Source organism: Jaculus jaculus, chromosome 6, assembly GCF_020740685.1.
Source record: "Jaculus jaculus isolate mJacJac1 chromosome 6, mJacJac1.mat.Y.cur, whole genome shotgun sequence".
Lineage (NCBI taxonomy): Eukaryota > Metazoa > Chordata > Mammalia > Rodentia > Dipodidae > Jaculus > Jaculus jaculus.
The window spans coordinates 14,178,415-14,195,673 of record NC_059107.1 but is presented as its reverse complement, the minus strand read 5'-3'; the positions used below and the strand labels follow the sequence as shown (position 1 = coordinate 14,195,673).

Below are 17,259 nucleotides of genomic sequence, written 5' to 3'. Positions count from 1 at the left end.
AGGAACAATGAGAGGAAAATGATAGGAAAAATGGGGACATTGCTACAAAGATGGAGCTCAGGACAGGGTGGCATACTTCTGTAATTCCAGAATCCCAAGAGTTGGGTACAGGTGTATTGTAAATTTGAGACCAGTCTGGGCCATGTATAGCAAGTTCCAAATAAAGGTTTAGTTATGCAATGAGACTCTGTCTCAAAACCAAGGTTTTGGGGAATATACTCAGTGATGAGCCCTTGCCTAGCATGTATGAGGCCCTAAGTTCAAAACTCAGTACAGTCAGTCAGCAAATACAAGAACATCAGTAACAAAAGATATAGTTAAGAGAAGTCAGTTGCTCTGAACTATTGCTTAGTGGGATAACTTGACTAATAATGTATTGAAGGTTTCAACATTGCTAGAAAAGAGGCCTTTGAACATCTTACCACAAAGATGGCCAATGTATGTGGTGTTGGATACGCTAAGTGCTCTGATTAATTTACAGGGCATATACTTATCAAAACATGAGGCTGTGCCTCACGTACAATTGTGTATCAGTTTAAAAAAATACAAAAATGAGCAAGGCAGGAGAGTGATCAGTGGTGAATAACAACTGGGGCTTAAATACACCAAGATACATGAGATTCAAGGCCGGCTAGAAGGCTGAGAACTTGCCTTTTGAATAGCTCAAAACATGGCAGTAAAGACTTAAGAGTAGGGCTGGAGAGTTGGCTTAGCGGTTAAGCACTTGCCTGTGAAGCCTAAGGACCCCGGTTCGAGGCTTGGTTCCCCAGGTCCCACGTTAGCCAGATGCACAAGGGGGCGCACGCATCTGGAGTTAGTTTGCAGAGGCTGGAGGCCCTGGCGCGCCCATTCTCTCTCCCTCCCTCCATCTGTCTTTCTCTCTGTGTCTGTCGCTCTCAAATAAATAAATAAATAAAATTTTTTTATAAAAAAAGACTTAAAGAGTAGAAGACAGCAGAGCTGAAAGTAAGAACAGGAGCTGACTGGGCGTGGTGGTGCACACCTTTAATCCTAGAACTCAAGAGGCCAAGGGAGGAGGACCACTGTGAGTTCAAGGCCACCCTGAGACTAAATAATGACTTCCAGGTCAGCCTGGGCTAGAGTGAGCCCAGGCCCTACCTGGGGGATGGGGGATGGTGAGCTGACAGAAAGTACCGTGAGCAATTTGTCTTTAGAGTAGTCCAACCTGAAGTGGGTTGCTTGGGACACCCATGATACATTCCAGGAATAAGGTACATTGTCCCAAAAGTATTAGAAATGATAGGCTACTAGAATATTAGTCTATGAGAAGTGTTGCAGTAATCAGATAGGGTTTTTTGTTATTGTTTTTGTGGGGAGGGGTTTGGCTGGTATTGCTCAAGCCTCTCCATAGTATCCTTTTCCCATGTCCCTGACAGCATTTTCACAGAACATTATTTTGATTACCATTGCTGTGGGAACTAAAATTAAAGATCTTGAAGGCTACCAAGAAACATAAAATTTTTTTAAAAAGCTGAAAGCAGACATAGTTTGGGACTATGTGTGGCATCCCTAGGGAATAGTGTCCTGGTGCAACTGCAGTGTTCTGACCATAGACAAGGGACAGAGAGAAGCTCCATGCCCTTCCTTTTGCAGAGCAAAGCCGTTCTGTGTCAGTGAGGCTGAGATGATGCCCAGTACAGTGAGACCTGCCCAACCGTGCCACACGGCCATAGCATATGGAGAAAAGTTGTAATACAATTTTCTCTCTTTAAAAAAAAAAATGGTTAAGTGGCTGGGCATGGTGGTACACTCCTTTAATCCCAGCACTCAGGAGGCAGAGGTAGGAGGATCGCCATGAGTTCGAGGCCACCCTGATACTCTATAGTGAATTTCAGGTCAGCCTGGGCTAGAGTGAAACCATACCTCAAAACAAAACAAACAAAAAGTGTTTTTCCTTGCATAAGTAAAAAATATTCACAAGTTTTAAAACAAATTGGTGGCTTCTCACACCCCTCTAGCTGTTGTCGTCATTTTTGTTTTAATGTACATGAATATTTTATGTAGTTATTATAAGTAGATAATTTTGCTTTGGGAGAGCTCATTTTCTGTGGCAGAAAGGAGTTTTGTAGACTTGTCTTTGTGTTGTTTTGCCACCTTGTTCCCAGCAGTGTGGCGTGATATTGTTTCCCTGCTTTTGCTTAGTGCATGAGGTGCTCTCCTCTTTTGCTAGCCTCAGATACCACATCTCCCAGTGCCCAACAATATGGCAACTCTTCCATGTCATGAGACTAGCCTGTGTTGACACTGCTGTTCTAAAAACCTGCCCAGGTCATCATTGTAAGCAGAGAGAGCAGAAGGGCTTCCTCAGGTGCTATCAGGACCTGGTAGGTGACAGACACCTCCCAGCATGATGGTTTCTCTTCTTGGAAAGCACACATGGTATGCTAACTAGACATCATCACACTTACTAACTCATTGTTCAGCCACAAGACTCAGTGAATTTATGGACTTACTCTGAAAGCTCAAAGTTCTGCTGCTTCGGGTGGTGTTGGTTTGGGTGATAAGGGTTGAAGCCTTGAGCCCTGGTCCTTGTCCCCTACCTACAGCTAAGCTATTCTTCCAGCTTCTGTTCCTCCCTCCCAGGTAGTCAAGCTTAGTATCACATAACGTGCTATGCCATCTACCCTTAATCGTCACATACATGTTACACCAGTCTACCCTTAAGGAGCTTTATGTCAGTCTTGCTGTCTGTGTAGCCTGACATACCAAGGAGGAAGGGTATTTTGGCTCAGGGCTTCAGAGGTGTCAGTCCATCATAGGGAAGAATTAGAGTAGTTCATTAACAGGTAATTAGCAAGCAGAGAGAGTGGAAGGGGCCGGGGATAGGGTCCCCTACAGCCTAGGATCTGCTCCAGAGAGACTGGCTTCCTCTAGTAGGCCCTGTTTCCTGCAGTCCCCATAACCTCACATAGTACTGCCACCAGCAGGAGACAACAGGGCTTAACACATGACCCGGTGGGAGGCGTTTCATATTCAGACCATAGCAGGGGCCATATCTAGGTAGAAGATAGCCCAAAACTTACGCCAGAAAACTGTGCTAAATGCTTTACACATGTCATTTAGTTGCTGTCACAGTAGCATGGGGACCTTTAAATGAAGAAAAGAAGACACTAGTGATTTGTTCAGTAGGCATATACTAGAGACAAGCTCACACCCCACTAATGTAATGTAATCAGTTGTTGGTTTAGCATTGCTAACCACTGGAGTTACAAGGAGAGGGGAATCATTTCAGTTTCTCCTCCCACAGGGCACAGTTTAATTGTTGACATCAGGATGTTCTCTTTACACATCTGTTACCTAAACTACCTAAACCATTTCCTTGAAAACTAGCCAATTTAAGGCAGCATTAATAGCAATCAGATAAGTGATACCTAGGGCCGGGGTGATGGCTCAGTTCTTGCCACATAAGCATGAAGACCCGAATTTGGGTCCCCAGCATCTGCATAAAAGCCAGGCATGGTGGTATGTGCTTGTAATCCCAGCTCTGGGGAGGCTGACAGAATTCCTGGGGCTTGCTTGCTAGCTTGTTACAGTGAGTTCTCCTGGGTCCAGTGAAATGCCCTGTCTCTAAATGAGGTAGAATACACCTGGTCTTGACCTGGCCTCCACACTCACATGTGGACATACATCTGCAGACATGTTCACACATGTAAAGAAGTTGGTACATCTTGGGAAAGTGAATTAAGTAAGTCTTGAAGGAGAAGAAATCTCACTGTTGTCTTGGTCTAAATTTTTTTGGTTTTGATAAATTCCTGTATTTTTGAGGAATTAAAATGACTTTATATGATGTCTAGTGTTTCCCAAAAAACTTTAAGGAACTATAAACATTTGATGACTCTTTACTTGAAATTAGTTGTTGCTTCTGTAATTTCACATCACTTCAGTGATCCTGGGGCATTGTTCATCCCTTGAGACTGAATCTGTGGCTTTGACTTCCTCAAGCCTGTACATTCTGTGTATTCTTCTCTAACCTTAAACTTTACAAAGTAATGATTTTGATAATGGTGGCATTTTAGGAAACAATCTCGATACCTAATTATAGTTATATCTTAGAACAACTTCATACTAAGTGAAGAGCATATCATAGGTGTTTGTGAATCTAAGAAAATTTAGATATCAGTTTGGCCAATTTGGGAATCTCCAAACTGATGTTGAATCAGTAGTGTAATTTCCTAGAGCATTAGTTTAACTCTTCTATAAGCAGAGGAGGAATAATTCCTCAAAGGACAAATTAAAAATTATTGGGATATGAATTTTTTTTCTTTCCTTTTCTCTTGTTGTTTTTCTTTCTTCATCTTGTGATTCGCCTGCCTCAGTCACCCAAATGCTACAATTGCAAAGCATAAGCCACCATGCTTAGCTTGTAATATTTGTTTTTAAGCTTGAAAATTTTTGAGAGGCTATTTATGATCCAGTGTGTAATTGGCAGTTTTAGAGAACAGAAGAGAAAATACTGTTTTATATAATCAGTTAATGTCAGCTGGTAAAAGGTTATATTTCTTTTGTATTACATTTACTACTGTGTAATACTTTCTAAAATACAGTAGGTACTTGCAAGACTTACTGTTCAAAATATCTGGAGGGAAAACCATCTGGAGACTGGTGAGGTGGCTCAATGCTCTGCCTTGCCAGCATGAAGAGCTGAGTTTAGTTCGCCACACCCACATTAAAACTGGGTAGCGCCACATGCACTTATAATCCCAGCAGTAGGAAAGCAGAGATAGGAGGATCCCCAGAGCTTGCTAGCTAGTCTAGCCAAATGGGTGAGCTCTGGATTCAGTGAGAGAGACCTCCCCCCCAATCACCTCAATAAGCAAGATTACTGCAATCAGGTTCACATTGCTGCAGAAATCACCTGACCAAGAGCAGCTTTTGGGAAAAAATAGAGTGTATTTTGGCCTATAGGCTCAAAGGGAAGCTCCATGATGGCACAGAAAACGATAGCATGAACAGAGGGTGGACATCACCCCCTTGCCAACATCAGTTGAACAATAGCAACAGGGGAATGTGCCAAACACTGGCATGGAGAAACTGGCTACAACACCCATAAGCCCGCCCTCACAGTACATCGCCTCCAGGAGGCTTCAATTTCCAATTGCCATCAGCTGGGGAACCTTGCATCCAGAGCACCTAAGTTTATGGGGACACCTGAACCAACCACCACAACGGTGGGGAGTAATAGAGTAAGAAAGACATCCTACGTCGACCTATAACCTCCACATGCACCTTTGAACACATATGAGCATGAATTGCGTACACATGCACTTAGCAGAAGTCGAGAAAGTTTGCGATAAGGAATTATGTATAACGTACGGTAACCCAGCTCTGTATGCTTGGCTGGAATGAAGCACTTAGGCAAGCCAATCACTGTTATCCCCTCACAGCTCCGCTTTGTTCTCTAACTCCAGGGCTCTGGTCACAACTCTGTGTGTGTGTGTGTGTGTGTGTGTGTGTGTGTGTGTGTGTGTGTGTAAAGTGTCACCACTAGTGCTAGTAGTGAGGGTGACAGTCTTAGCATGTTCCCATGTTCAGTGGTGCAGCCTCTGGTCAGAGCCCATGCTGTGGTTAACAGCCCCACCCATGCACATGCAAGCAGCCCTAATTAGACTCCATGGGTCACAAAAACAGACATCAAAATATAAGTGGGACAGGCTTGGAAGAAAGGGGGGGATTAGGGGCTGGAGAGATGGCTTAGCTGTTAAGGCACTTGCCTGTCAAGCCTAAGGATCCAGGTTCAGTTCCGCAGTGCCCACATAAAGCCAGATGCACAAAGTAGAACATGTTGTGTCTGGAGTTTATTTCCAGTGGCTAGAGGCCCTAGCATGTCCATTCTCTCTATCTGCTCTTTCTCTCCCCTCAAAGAAATTTTAAAAAAAAGAAAAGAAAAGAAACTGGCTACTTACAAACCAAAATATTTGGTTTAAAATAAAAAGAAGGGGTTCAGTAGTAGCAGGAGGAGATGGAAGGCCAGAGAAGGTAATGAGGGGTGAATATTATCAAAGCATATACATATATAAACATTATCAATAAAACTCCAAGTCTTTACCCAAAGTAAGAAAGGAACATAGCAAGTTTGGCCATAGTTTGAACTGACAAACCTGTATAGGTCAGCAAAGTAAGTACAAGCCTCTCATTGAAAAGTAAGAACTTTGGTGATTCTAAGTATTGGCCACTCCATATGTGTGTGCGTATTTGTGGGGTTTTTTTGGGAGGAGGGTAAGATACGTTGTAGTCCAGGCTGTCTTCTGCTTCTCAGGGTTAACCTTGAACTCCTGATCCTCCTTCCTCAACCTCCCAAGTTCTGGAATTACAAACACGTATTGCCATGCCTAGCTGAAAAATAAGTTTTATAGAAAATAGTTTTGTGAGATTTCTTTTGTTACTTTAGCTGTAAGTAGTACAACAAATACCACTGGAAGTTTTGATCTAAGATTGCAAGAACATTGAGCCTTAGCACTTTCACTATTCAAGAGTGGTTGCACCCTCTAGTCCGCCAGCTGCACCGGTGGTGGTTGCTGGACTGGCCCTGACACAAGGGGCAGCTTCGCTCAGGACGAAGCAGGGAATTTGCTTCCAGAACTAGTGCAGGAATGGCCTTCTGTCCTTCCCACTCGTGACTCAGAACAGCTGGATTTCAGCAGGAGTTGGGAGCAATGTTTTGAACACAACATATTTCTGTAGTTTTTTGTTTGTTTGTTTGTTTGTTTGTTGAGGTAAGCTCTCACTTGAGCCAGGCTGACCTGGAATTCACTATGTAATCTCGGGGTGGCTTTGAACTCACAGCCATCCTACTACTCTGCCTCCCAGAGTACTGGGATTAAAGGCGTGCATCACCATGCCCAGTTTTTTTCCTGTAACTTGAATGTCAAGAGAAGCAGGTAGCTTGAATCTGGGCTTGACACAGTTCTCTATCTGTACCATGTTTAGACAGTATCTTTGGTGGGGCTAGGAAAATGTCATTGCAGTTAAAGTGCTTGTTTGCAAAGCCTGCGATGAGGGTTCAACTCCTAAGTCACCCACTTTGCCAGATGTAAAAAGTTGTGCAGACATCTGGTGTTCATTCGCAGGGGCAAGAGGTCCCCCCTCCACACACATATATTAAAAAATGCAAATTAAAAAATATTTTTTGCTACCCATTTATAGTAAACTTGATCTTTGAATACCCAGAAGCATTCTGAAAGTAAACAACATGAAAAAGGTCTTCAGGGCTTCCATCCTTCCTCAAAGCCTGGCAGGAAAGTCACTGTTTTATTCATCAGATTGTATGTATGTACTTCTGACAGAGCTAGCTAAAGAACAAAGTATAAGCCAGATTCAATGGCACATGCACACCTGTGGTCCCAGCACACACGAGGTTGAGGCAAGAGAATGACAAGTTTGAGACCTGTGTGAGGCTATGTAACTAAGATCTCTCCAAAGAGGGATGTGTTTGTCAGTGCTTTATGAGGCAGACTCTCACTGTGGCCCAGCCTCGCCCAAGATTCACTCTAGCCCAGGCTGGCCTTGAACTCACAGCAATCCTCCTACCTCTGCCTCTCAAGTGCTGGGGTTAAAGGTGTGCACCACCACGCCCAGCCTCAATTTTATTTTTTAACAATGAACGTTGCATATTAAGGAAGTCAGATTTTTGTTTGAAGGTAGGGTTTCACCATGTGTCTCAGGGTGGCCTCCATCCTCCTACCACTGCCTTCTGGGATTAAAGATTTGCACCAGCTCGGAAGCCAGATAATTTTAATTTAATTTTGTTTTATTTGAGAAAGAAGAGAGGATGGCCACACCAAAAATCTCTTGCAAATAAATTCCAGACACATATGCTATTTTGTCCATCTTGCTTTACATAGGTACTGAAAATTTTAACCAAGCTTGGTAGGCTTTGCAAGCAAGCAATATTACCACTAAGCCACTTCCCTAGTCTTGTTTTCAAATTCTCAATAAGTTTTTTGGTGTTTTTGAGGTAGGGGTTCTCCCTCTAGTCATAGCTGTCCTCGAACTCAGTGATCCTCTTAACCTCTCTACCTCCTGGGATTAAGGCATGTACCAGTCCAGGCCTTAAATAATAATTTATTTGCAGAGAGAGAGAGAATGGGAATGCCAGGGCATCTTACAATTGCAAACTCCAGATAAATGCACCACTTTGTTAATCTGGCTTTACGTGGATATTGGGAACCCAGGCTGGCAGGCTTTGCAAGCAAATGCCTTTAACCACTGAGCCATTTCTCCAGCCCACAAGTTCTATTAACTTTATTGCAAAATAGTTTGAAGTCGTATACAATCAAATTTTTGCTTGCTTTCTTAAGTGTTACATTGAAAGGAAGTATAAGGAAAATAGCCTCAATCCAAGGAGTTTTCAACCATTAGCAAAAGGTTGATAATGATTGCCCGTTAACTTTTAAAACGGAGTGGGAACAGATCATTTGAAATTTTTCAATTTAGGATTGGTGCAAGTCCAAAACTAACTTGTTTACTATAGTATTGTGAATTCTCTAACTTTGTTAAACAGATTCTAGACCTTTGTTTGGATTTTGTGGTTCGCAAACTGACTTGAGAGCGCCCTCTAGTGTCGAAAATAGTCGTTCTTTGGGCAGTTCTGCTGAGAAGAGGAAGCTTTAAAAATTAAAACGCCCTGGTTTTTTCTTTCACATCTGGAAATCTTTTTAAATTTTTCTTTCTTGAAGTGAGGGTATTGTTTCCCTTTTACAAAGTTACTGATGTTATGACAGGCCATAGATTGAGGGTGATAGAAAACATGGGAAAGAAAGTATAAAATGCCATTTCTACCTTTTTAGAAATTGTTATTTTTAAGTGATGTGGAATGAGGCCAAACTATCCAGTGTTCTTTGGTTTTGTTTTAGTTTACAATTGTTTCTGAATTAAGCATAGCTTAAAAATACTTGTTTTGGAAGTCTTTATGGTATCAGAGCTCATCTTGAAAAAGTTCTTTCCAGTTTATGAGAGCAATAATTTTAATGAAAAAAAATAACTTTAAAATAGAGCCTGGTTTTCTTCATGGGTGTGTTGGGTTTTTGTTTTTCTTTCTCCAGCTGTCATACCTTTCTGTGGATGCACTTTCTAACTTGGGGGTCGGTAATGGCTCCATTGTTTCACCCAAGGAAATAGGGTGATGCTCACAATTTCTTGCTGTCTGCCACCTTTCCTAAACATACCACTCCAGCATGCAGGCTTAGGGCTGCTAAAACCTTTCAAATTGACCCATGGGCCCTTGTACCCTGAACAAGAAAAGTACTATTCAGCATTCATGACAGCTCTGGTAAAAATATTTCATGTATACAGTTTGAGATAACTCCTTTCATCTTATTCTTCACCAGATTAAACACTGCAGAAACTCCAGGTGCACTGTTAGTAACTAAATGCGGGGAGAATGCTAGTCCTAATTGCTGTTGTTATGTCGCTAGTGTTTGTGTGCACGCGCCTCCCTTGTTCCTCTGCTTCCAGTGTACACAGAAGCATCCTGAAGCCATCAATTTGTGGTGTCTGCCATTGCACATCTGTTATTGGCTGCCTTGGTTTTATTTTGGTTTTGTTGTTGATAAAATTAAAGGGAGGAAGTATCTTTATGTTAGTTGTAAAGTTGTCAGTAGACTGAATCCTTAACTGGGTTTTTATGAAAATTTATTCTTTAAAGATTAAAAGAATAAATTTTGCACTTTCTCTCTTAGTAGAGCAGTGTTCTGAAAGCCAGGCTAGAAACAGGTCTATTCAGTGATCTGACAGGGCACGTGTGGATGCAGCACTGCTTAGATTGGACCCACACCTCCTTCTCAGTCTCCCTTAAATCTGAGCAAATGGAAGGACAGACAATAACTGAAATTTCCGTTTCTTTATGTTAAAGAGATTTGAGTGTCTATTTCAACCAGTTCTCCTTTATTTAAGAAACAGAACATTTTGATAACTAACAGAACCAGATAGCAAAATGAAAGCATCTGAGTAATTGCTACTAAATTCCAATTTTTTTCATTATTTCTAAAATTTAATTTTACATGGAAGATTCGGGTTGCCATATTCACAGGCATCTGTTGTAACAGTTGCTCATATTTATCTGGCTGGCATGTGGCATGCATGCTGGATAAATATTACAGTGTGTCACATTTGTAGTGTTTCTTTATTTCTTCTCACATTTATGACCAAGTACATTTTACCAACCAAACATTTTGTCATCTTATGTCTTAATTCTTTTGTTGTTGCTGCTCTTGTTGTGTTTTGAGTTAGGGCTTCACACTACCCCAGGCTGGCCTCATACTCATAGCAATCTTCCTACCTCTGCCTCCCAAGTGCTGGAATTAAAGGCATGTGCCACCATTCCTGGCTTTGATTTAAAAAAAAAAAAAAAAAACTTTATTATTTATTTTCAAGCAGAAGAGAAAGGGGAGGAATTGGGCATGTCAGGTCCTCCTGCCAATGCAACCAGACATACACATGCGCCACTCTGTGCATCTGGATTTACATGGGTACAGGGGAATCAAACCCTGGCCATTAGGCCTTGTCAGCAAATGCTCTTAACTGTTAAGCCACCTCTCTAACCCTCATGTCATAATTTTTAAATGGTTTTTGTTTACTTGTTTGTTTGTTTTGGTCTTTTTAGGGTAGGGTCTTACTGTACCCCAGGCTGACCTGAAATTCACTCTGTAACGGCTTCGAACTCATGGTGGTCCTCCTACCTTTGCCTCCCAAGTGCTGGGATTAAAGGTGTACACCACCATGCCCGGCTTAAAGTATTCTATTCTAAGCTAATTCTTTCTTTTTGGATTTTTAAAAATACTTTATTTATTCATTCATTTGTAAGCATGGAAAGATAGAAGAGAGACAGAAAAAGAATGAGCACACCAGGGACCCCAACCACTGCAAACAAACTCCAGATGCATGCTCCACTTTGTGCATCTGGCTTTACTTGGGTACTAGGAAATTGAATCTGGGTTGTTAGGCTTTGGAGGCAAGCACCTTAACCCCTGAGCCATCTCTCAAGCCCCTAAGCTAATTCCTTCTTACTAGAATACTAACTTTTATAAATTTTCATGTCCAATCCATATAGCTAACATTTATTGAGTACTTCCTGTTTGGCAAACAGTGCTAACCATTTGATATGCTGTCCTGTTTCTTCCCATTTTACAGTTGAGAAAACTGAGGTTAGATTAAGTTAAAACAATTTTGCCAAAGGCACAAAATATAAATGATTAAAGTCAGATCTTTGTGACTTCTAGTGGCCTCATTCTTGAACATTGTAGAAATCTTAAGAAAGAGGGTCTCCCAGTGGATTATTATCTAGCAAGCAAAAGTATAAGGCTTACAGTAACTATGTGATGACAGAAAATGTATATTATATAATATGTAAAAAAGACATAAGAGATTACAAGTGTTCTTGGTAGTTCTAAACATTTATAAACTATTATCTTTTATTTATCATTGCTTTTTTAAATGTGATATAGGTAAGGCTTCAGTCTTACATGCTTTTGCTTAATAGAACAGAGTGTCTGCAGATAGGAAATATAAAGTAAACCAGTAATGACTTAGTTTCATAATGGACTCAGGCATGTCCAGTGTCCTTTTTAATCTGGACCCAAAGCCATTTTGCTGGACTTCTGCCAGGGCTAATATAATCTCTCATCTATGTTCTAATAGAATAGTGAAATCTGCATGAAGATAACTGAAGTGTGTTCTGTGCTGTCCTTGGGGTAGCCTGGTCACCAAGGATGTATTCTTCTCACCCAGGAGAGGTAGCTCATTAGGACACCCCGTAGTGTCATTATTAAGTTTTCATGTGCATCTCAGGTTTGATGCTAATCTTTGTGTGTATGTGCGTGCATTTCTTTCTCTGCAGCACCAATGTGGTTATGAATTATTCAGAGATCGAGTCTAAGGTTCGAGAAGCAACAAATGATGATCCATGGGGACCTTCTGGGCAGCTCATGGGAGAGATTGCCAAGTAAGTGATAATTGACTCAGCAGCGCAGAAAGAACCGCAGTGTCTTTATACAGAAATGTGCACTTTCTGTCAGTTTTCAACTATTTAGCTGCCAAACATAAATATTACACAATCATTCAGATAATAGTATAGAAAGTTTTACATAGGGTTTCTTCTTAAAAGTTTTTCTGTCAAGTTTAAGACTTAACTATAACTTACCATGTAAATTTTGAAGAATGCATATAGAAGACTTAGAGTGGAAATACAAAATGGCTGTCCTAATGAACAGCTGGGGCACCGTGGCAGTGAACAAAGAGCTTATGGAATATGGTATTAAGTCCCGGGCTTACAGTTGTTCTGGGCATTGTATAAAATATAGGAAAGGCATTTTTTTAGGAAACATGTTGCTGTAAGTTTTCGGATTGAGATAATTTTTTAAGCAGGTTGGGCAAACATGATAACTTGGAGCAAGCCTGCCATCTACTGTTAAGGTTAACACATTGCATACTCTTAAGAAAAACTTCTTCTCCCTCAGGGCTACATTTATGTATGAACAATTTCCAGAACTTATGAACATGCTTTGGTCCCGAATGTTAAAAGACAACAAAAAGAACTGGAGAAGAGTTTACAAGGTATGACTGTCAGCCTTCTTTAAGAACTTCATGAAAACAGCCATGTGAGGTGCAAGGCATACAGACAGGTGGTTTTGATGTGCATCGAATCCTGGAGTAGTGTGTTCTTCCATCCAGGTGCTAAGCAGGCCTCGCCCTGCTTACCTTCTGAGATTGGGCGCGCTCAGGGTCATGTGGCTGTGGACCTGGAGTCACATGTTCCGTGTGTCGGAGGAGCTATGCATACTGTGCTGCTCGCTAGTCACCCCATTTACCATGAACAGCAGTTCTCACCGTACAGTGCTTAAAACTACGAGTTCTTAAATATTTCAGGCAGGGTTTCACTCTAGTCCAGGCTGACCTTGAACTCATTCTGTAGTAAATGATCTTGTACCTCAGCCGGAACTAAAAGCACATACCATCACACCCAGTTAAATGTTGAATATTTTTACTATTAATTTTTCCTACTAAAATTTTACTTGTGCATGTAAATTTTTGTACCTGTAATTTCATACACACACACATACACACACACACACAAAAAAAAAAAAATAAGCATTTGAGTTGAAAATTTTATGTGATTTGTCATCTCTCAGTAAAAAGTAGCCTAATTTGTAATAGTACTGTAACACCCCAAATGGATTATAGCTGACAATATAACTGGAAGTTGTAAAGCACACAGTCTTTCTTTCTAACATTATGAGTTTGACGGAACTTACCAGATTCTTTTCACCTAGCTTTCACACCAGGTGATGAGCGTCGTCGCGTTTCCTGCTCTCAGAACGCTGCTGTAGAGCACGTTGTCTGCGGAGCCGCGCAGTGCTGCTGCTCGGCGCTCAGCTCTCCCTTAAGAATCCACCTTTTCACATACTGTCTCTGGTGCTTGTTTCCTGAAGTACTTTTAGTTTCTGTAAATTATGTGTGCTTTTTAAAATTAGACTTGGGGTTGGCTTGGTTTGCATTTTTTAATTCTTGGGCATGCTATATTTTCAAAAAAAAATATTAAAGCCAGGCATAGCAAGGATTACCTTGCTGTAACCCAGCATTTGGTAGACTGAAGTTGTCAGAGATGAGATTGGTCTGCTTAGTGAGGATTAGGCCATTCAGGGCGACCCTGAAATGACAGTTACCAGTGGGATGATGTTTTGTGCCCCACACTTTCATTACATACTTCTCGTAAATCTAATCATCTTTAAGCGGTTTGTTTCAAACAAGGTAGAATTCAAAAGGTACAATTCCCTGTGGTTTGTACTGTGTTCATAAAGCTGTACCAGATTTACTGCTCTCTTAATTCCAGGACAGCATCATCGCTTCATGAAGAAACCACGTAACCTTTAGCAGTCACTTTAAGTTCAGTGTAGCCAGATTTTGTAAACAGCTAAGTTTTTTGTTTTTTTTTTTTTTAATTTTTATTAACATTTTCCATGATTATAAAATATATCCCATGGTAATTCCCTCCCTCCCCACCCCCACACTTTCCCATTTGAAATTCCATTCTCCATCATATTACCTCCCCATTACAATCATTGTAATTACATATATACAATATCAACCTATTAAGTATCCTCCTCCCTTCCTTTCTCCACCCTTTATGTCTCCTTTTCAACTTACTGGCCTCTGCTACTAAGTATTTTCATTTTCACACAGATGCCCAGTCATCTGTAACAGCTAAGTTTTTTTCTTCTGTTGGCAGCCTGTTTGAAGCAAGAGCCACATCAACCTCAAACGAGATTGTATCTGGGAGAGTATGGTGTTATTATGCCAACACCAAATAATTCTTTAAGTATTTCTAACAGTTCATACGTCTGTAATGCTGTATTGTTGTTTGTATCACACACTTACTGCTACACATTAACATTGCAGTGTTTACATCTCCTGACTCTAGTGTCCAGAATAGTTTGTAATTACTCACTTTGTTTGATGTCAGAGCAACTTCAATTTGATACAGTCAGACTGTGTATTTAGTCTAATGAAAGGTAAAGAAACACTCCTCACCACTGCCATGAGGGTTTTTGTTTGGTAATGTTGGAATTAGTTTTATTAACTATGTAGCAGAACTCATCCAGAATTTACTTCATTAAATCATTTGATGCTTTATATTTTTACAGTCGCTGCTGCTCCTAGCTTACCTCATAAGAAATGGATCAGAGCGTGTTGTTACAAGTGCCAGAGAACACATTTATGATTTGCGATCCCTGGAAAATTACCACTTTGTAGGTGAGCAATAGGAAAACCTTATAAGCGAATTAAAACAGTAGTTGGAGTTGTCAGTCACCTGAACCAGTTCAGAAGCTTCTATGCTCTAATTAGAATGGGATTGTGGCTGGTTGTGTGACGAGCGCAGAATCCAAGACGTGGGGCCCTAGAGTATTAATTAGTGAAGACAAGAACTTGCAGAAAGGACTGGCTAATAACAACAGAACCAACACAACATGAGTGTTCGGGTTTATATTAAAATATGCACTGGAGACTGGTCCCCTGTGGTGTCCATAAAGGAATAGCTTTAATCATAAGGGAAGAAAAGGTTAGAGCTCCAAAACACACACATCTGTTTGAAGCTGGCTTCCCCCTCCCGCCAAATAATATTTACTGTGCAAAGGCAGCAAGGCCAGAGTGTGTTTTGAATGTGAAAGAGACTAGCGAGTGAAGCATGTTTGTTAAGCGCTGGCTTAAGTTGAACTTCTTTAAATGTCAATTCTTGAGCTATGCTGAGTCCTAGTAATCAGTGTTGTATTGAGGAAATCAGGACATTTGGAGAGGTGGTCTTTAGTTATTAAAATGGTAAAGTAGTTTGGTTTTGAGAAATTCTGTTAAAATATGATTTTAAGATACTGTGCCTTTTCTAAGGTCATCTGAGGTCTCTCAGTGACCCACAGAGCACTGTCACCTGTGGTCTTCAGGCAGAATCGCATTGCACAGAGAGGAAATGACGAATGTAAACGCTGCAATCTGCCTCTTTTATTTTCTTAACTTTAAATATTTTATTTATTTGCATAGCAAGAGAGAGAAGGAGAATGAACGAATGAGTGAATGAATATGGGCACACCAAGGCCCCTTTGCTGCTGTAAACAAACTCCAGCCACCTTGTGTGTCTGGCCTTACGTGGGTATTGAGGAATTGAACCCAGGCTGGAAGGCTTTGCAAGCAAGAACCTTTAATCTCTGAGCAATCTTCCCATTTCCCAGTGTCTTTTAAAAACAATCTAATTTTATTGTAAAAAAATTTATTTATTTATTTATGTGAGAGAGAGAAAGGCAGATAGAGAGAAAATGGGCATGCCAGGGCTTTTAGCCACTGCACATGAACTCCAGATGTATGTGCCACCTAGTACGTATGGCTTTACGTGGGTACTGGGAAATTGAACCTGGGTCCTTCAACTTTGCAGGCAAGTGCCTTAAGTGCTGAGCCATCTCTCCAGCCCTAAAAACAATTTTAACTACTATAGTTGTTTTCTTAGTCTGTAGTTCTTTTGTTTGTTTTTATCTTAGAGTTTGATATGCTGGAAGTGAATTAATTCTTAAGGCATTGTTTCTTCCTTGTCCTCCCCAAGACGAGCACGGCAAGGACCAGGGCATAAATATCCGCCAGAAGGTGAAGGAGTTGGTGGAATTTGCCCAGGATGACGACAGGCTCCGTGAAGAGCGAAAGAAAGCCAAGAAAAACAAAGACAAGTATGTTGGGGTTTCCTCCGACAGTGTTGGAGGGTTCAGATACAGTGAGTATCAAAGTCAGGCTGAGCTTTTGGGGGTGGGGGCTCATTTTAAGACCCACTGAAATACCAAAGTCCAAAATGCTGTTTTTGTTTCAGCAATACAGAGTCTGCTAAAACATAGGTAATATCATTTTGGCTCTAGTTTTATTTACATGTACCTTGGGAATTTTTCTACATTATGACTGAAAACATTGATTTTAACTGAAAGTGCAAACTTTTTCACTTAATGTACAGAGAATAAAAGAGGTGCGTACCCTTCCTCTTAGGGTCACAACTCTTAGAGAGGGGTGCCTATAATTCACAGTTCAGAGAAAAAAAGTACAGCTTGACCAAGAGATTCTCCTTTCTAATGTAAAACAAAGTTAGCTGGTTTTGGCCCAAAACAAATAAGCTTTACTATAACTGACCACAGCCTCAACCCTCTGTTCTTCATGAGACAGTATCTGGCTACAAAAGCTACTGTGAGTGACCACGCCTCAGCTCTCCTCCCTTAGTACGCTAGTGTGTGACTAGGAACGGGGCCTGACACACTGGAGGGCGCTCAGAAACCAGGCGGAGATGCGCCTCTGTAACCCTAGCGCTTGGAGGCTGAGGCAGGGTGACAGTGAGTTGGAGCTTCATAACAAGAGACTGTTTCAGAAAGGTAACTTGAACATTCATTTCTAAAGTACTAATATAAAAATAGGATGTTGGGTGCTTAAGACATTCGCACAAGATAAGAAAGAAGCTTGCCACCTTAGACTTGTCCTGTCTTCTGTGAACTTTAAGAATCCCCTGGTCGTTTTGGTGCTGTGTGGACAGACCAGTATTGCATATTAACCCATTGCTTGTTGGGGCTCTGACTCCCCAGACTTGCATGTAAGTTTGTTTACATTTGAGTTCTGGGGAGTCAGCCTGTGTGAAAGTCTGTTATATTGCACCAGCTGTCCAGTATTTGCATCCCTTTGCTCTGTTGCTTTCTGCTATCAAAAGACAGTGTCGCCAGGCGTGGTGGCGCA

General features: G+C 41.1%; 1 protein-coding gene across 2 annotated transcripts in view; it reads left to right on the top strand.

The window, feature by feature from the left end:
* Clint1 (clathrin interactor 1) overlaps positions 1 to 17,259 on the top strand; it is a 65,150-nt gene that overhangs the window by 18,643 nt on the left and 29,248 nt on the right. For both annotated transcript variants that reach the window (XM_004657479.2, XM_004657478.2), the window contains exons 2-5: positions 11,855 to 11,959; positions 12,474 to 12,570; positions 14,658 to 14,766; positions 16,100 to 16,264. In XM_004657479.2, the coding sequence (XP_004657536.2) occupies positions 11,855 to 11,959; positions 12,474 to 12,570; positions 14,658 to 14,766; positions 16,100 to 16,264 (476 nt within the window). The remainder of the gene's footprint in view (positions 1 to 11,854; positions 11,960 to 12,473; positions 12,571 to 14,657; positions 14,767 to 16,099; positions 16,265 to 17,259) is intronic.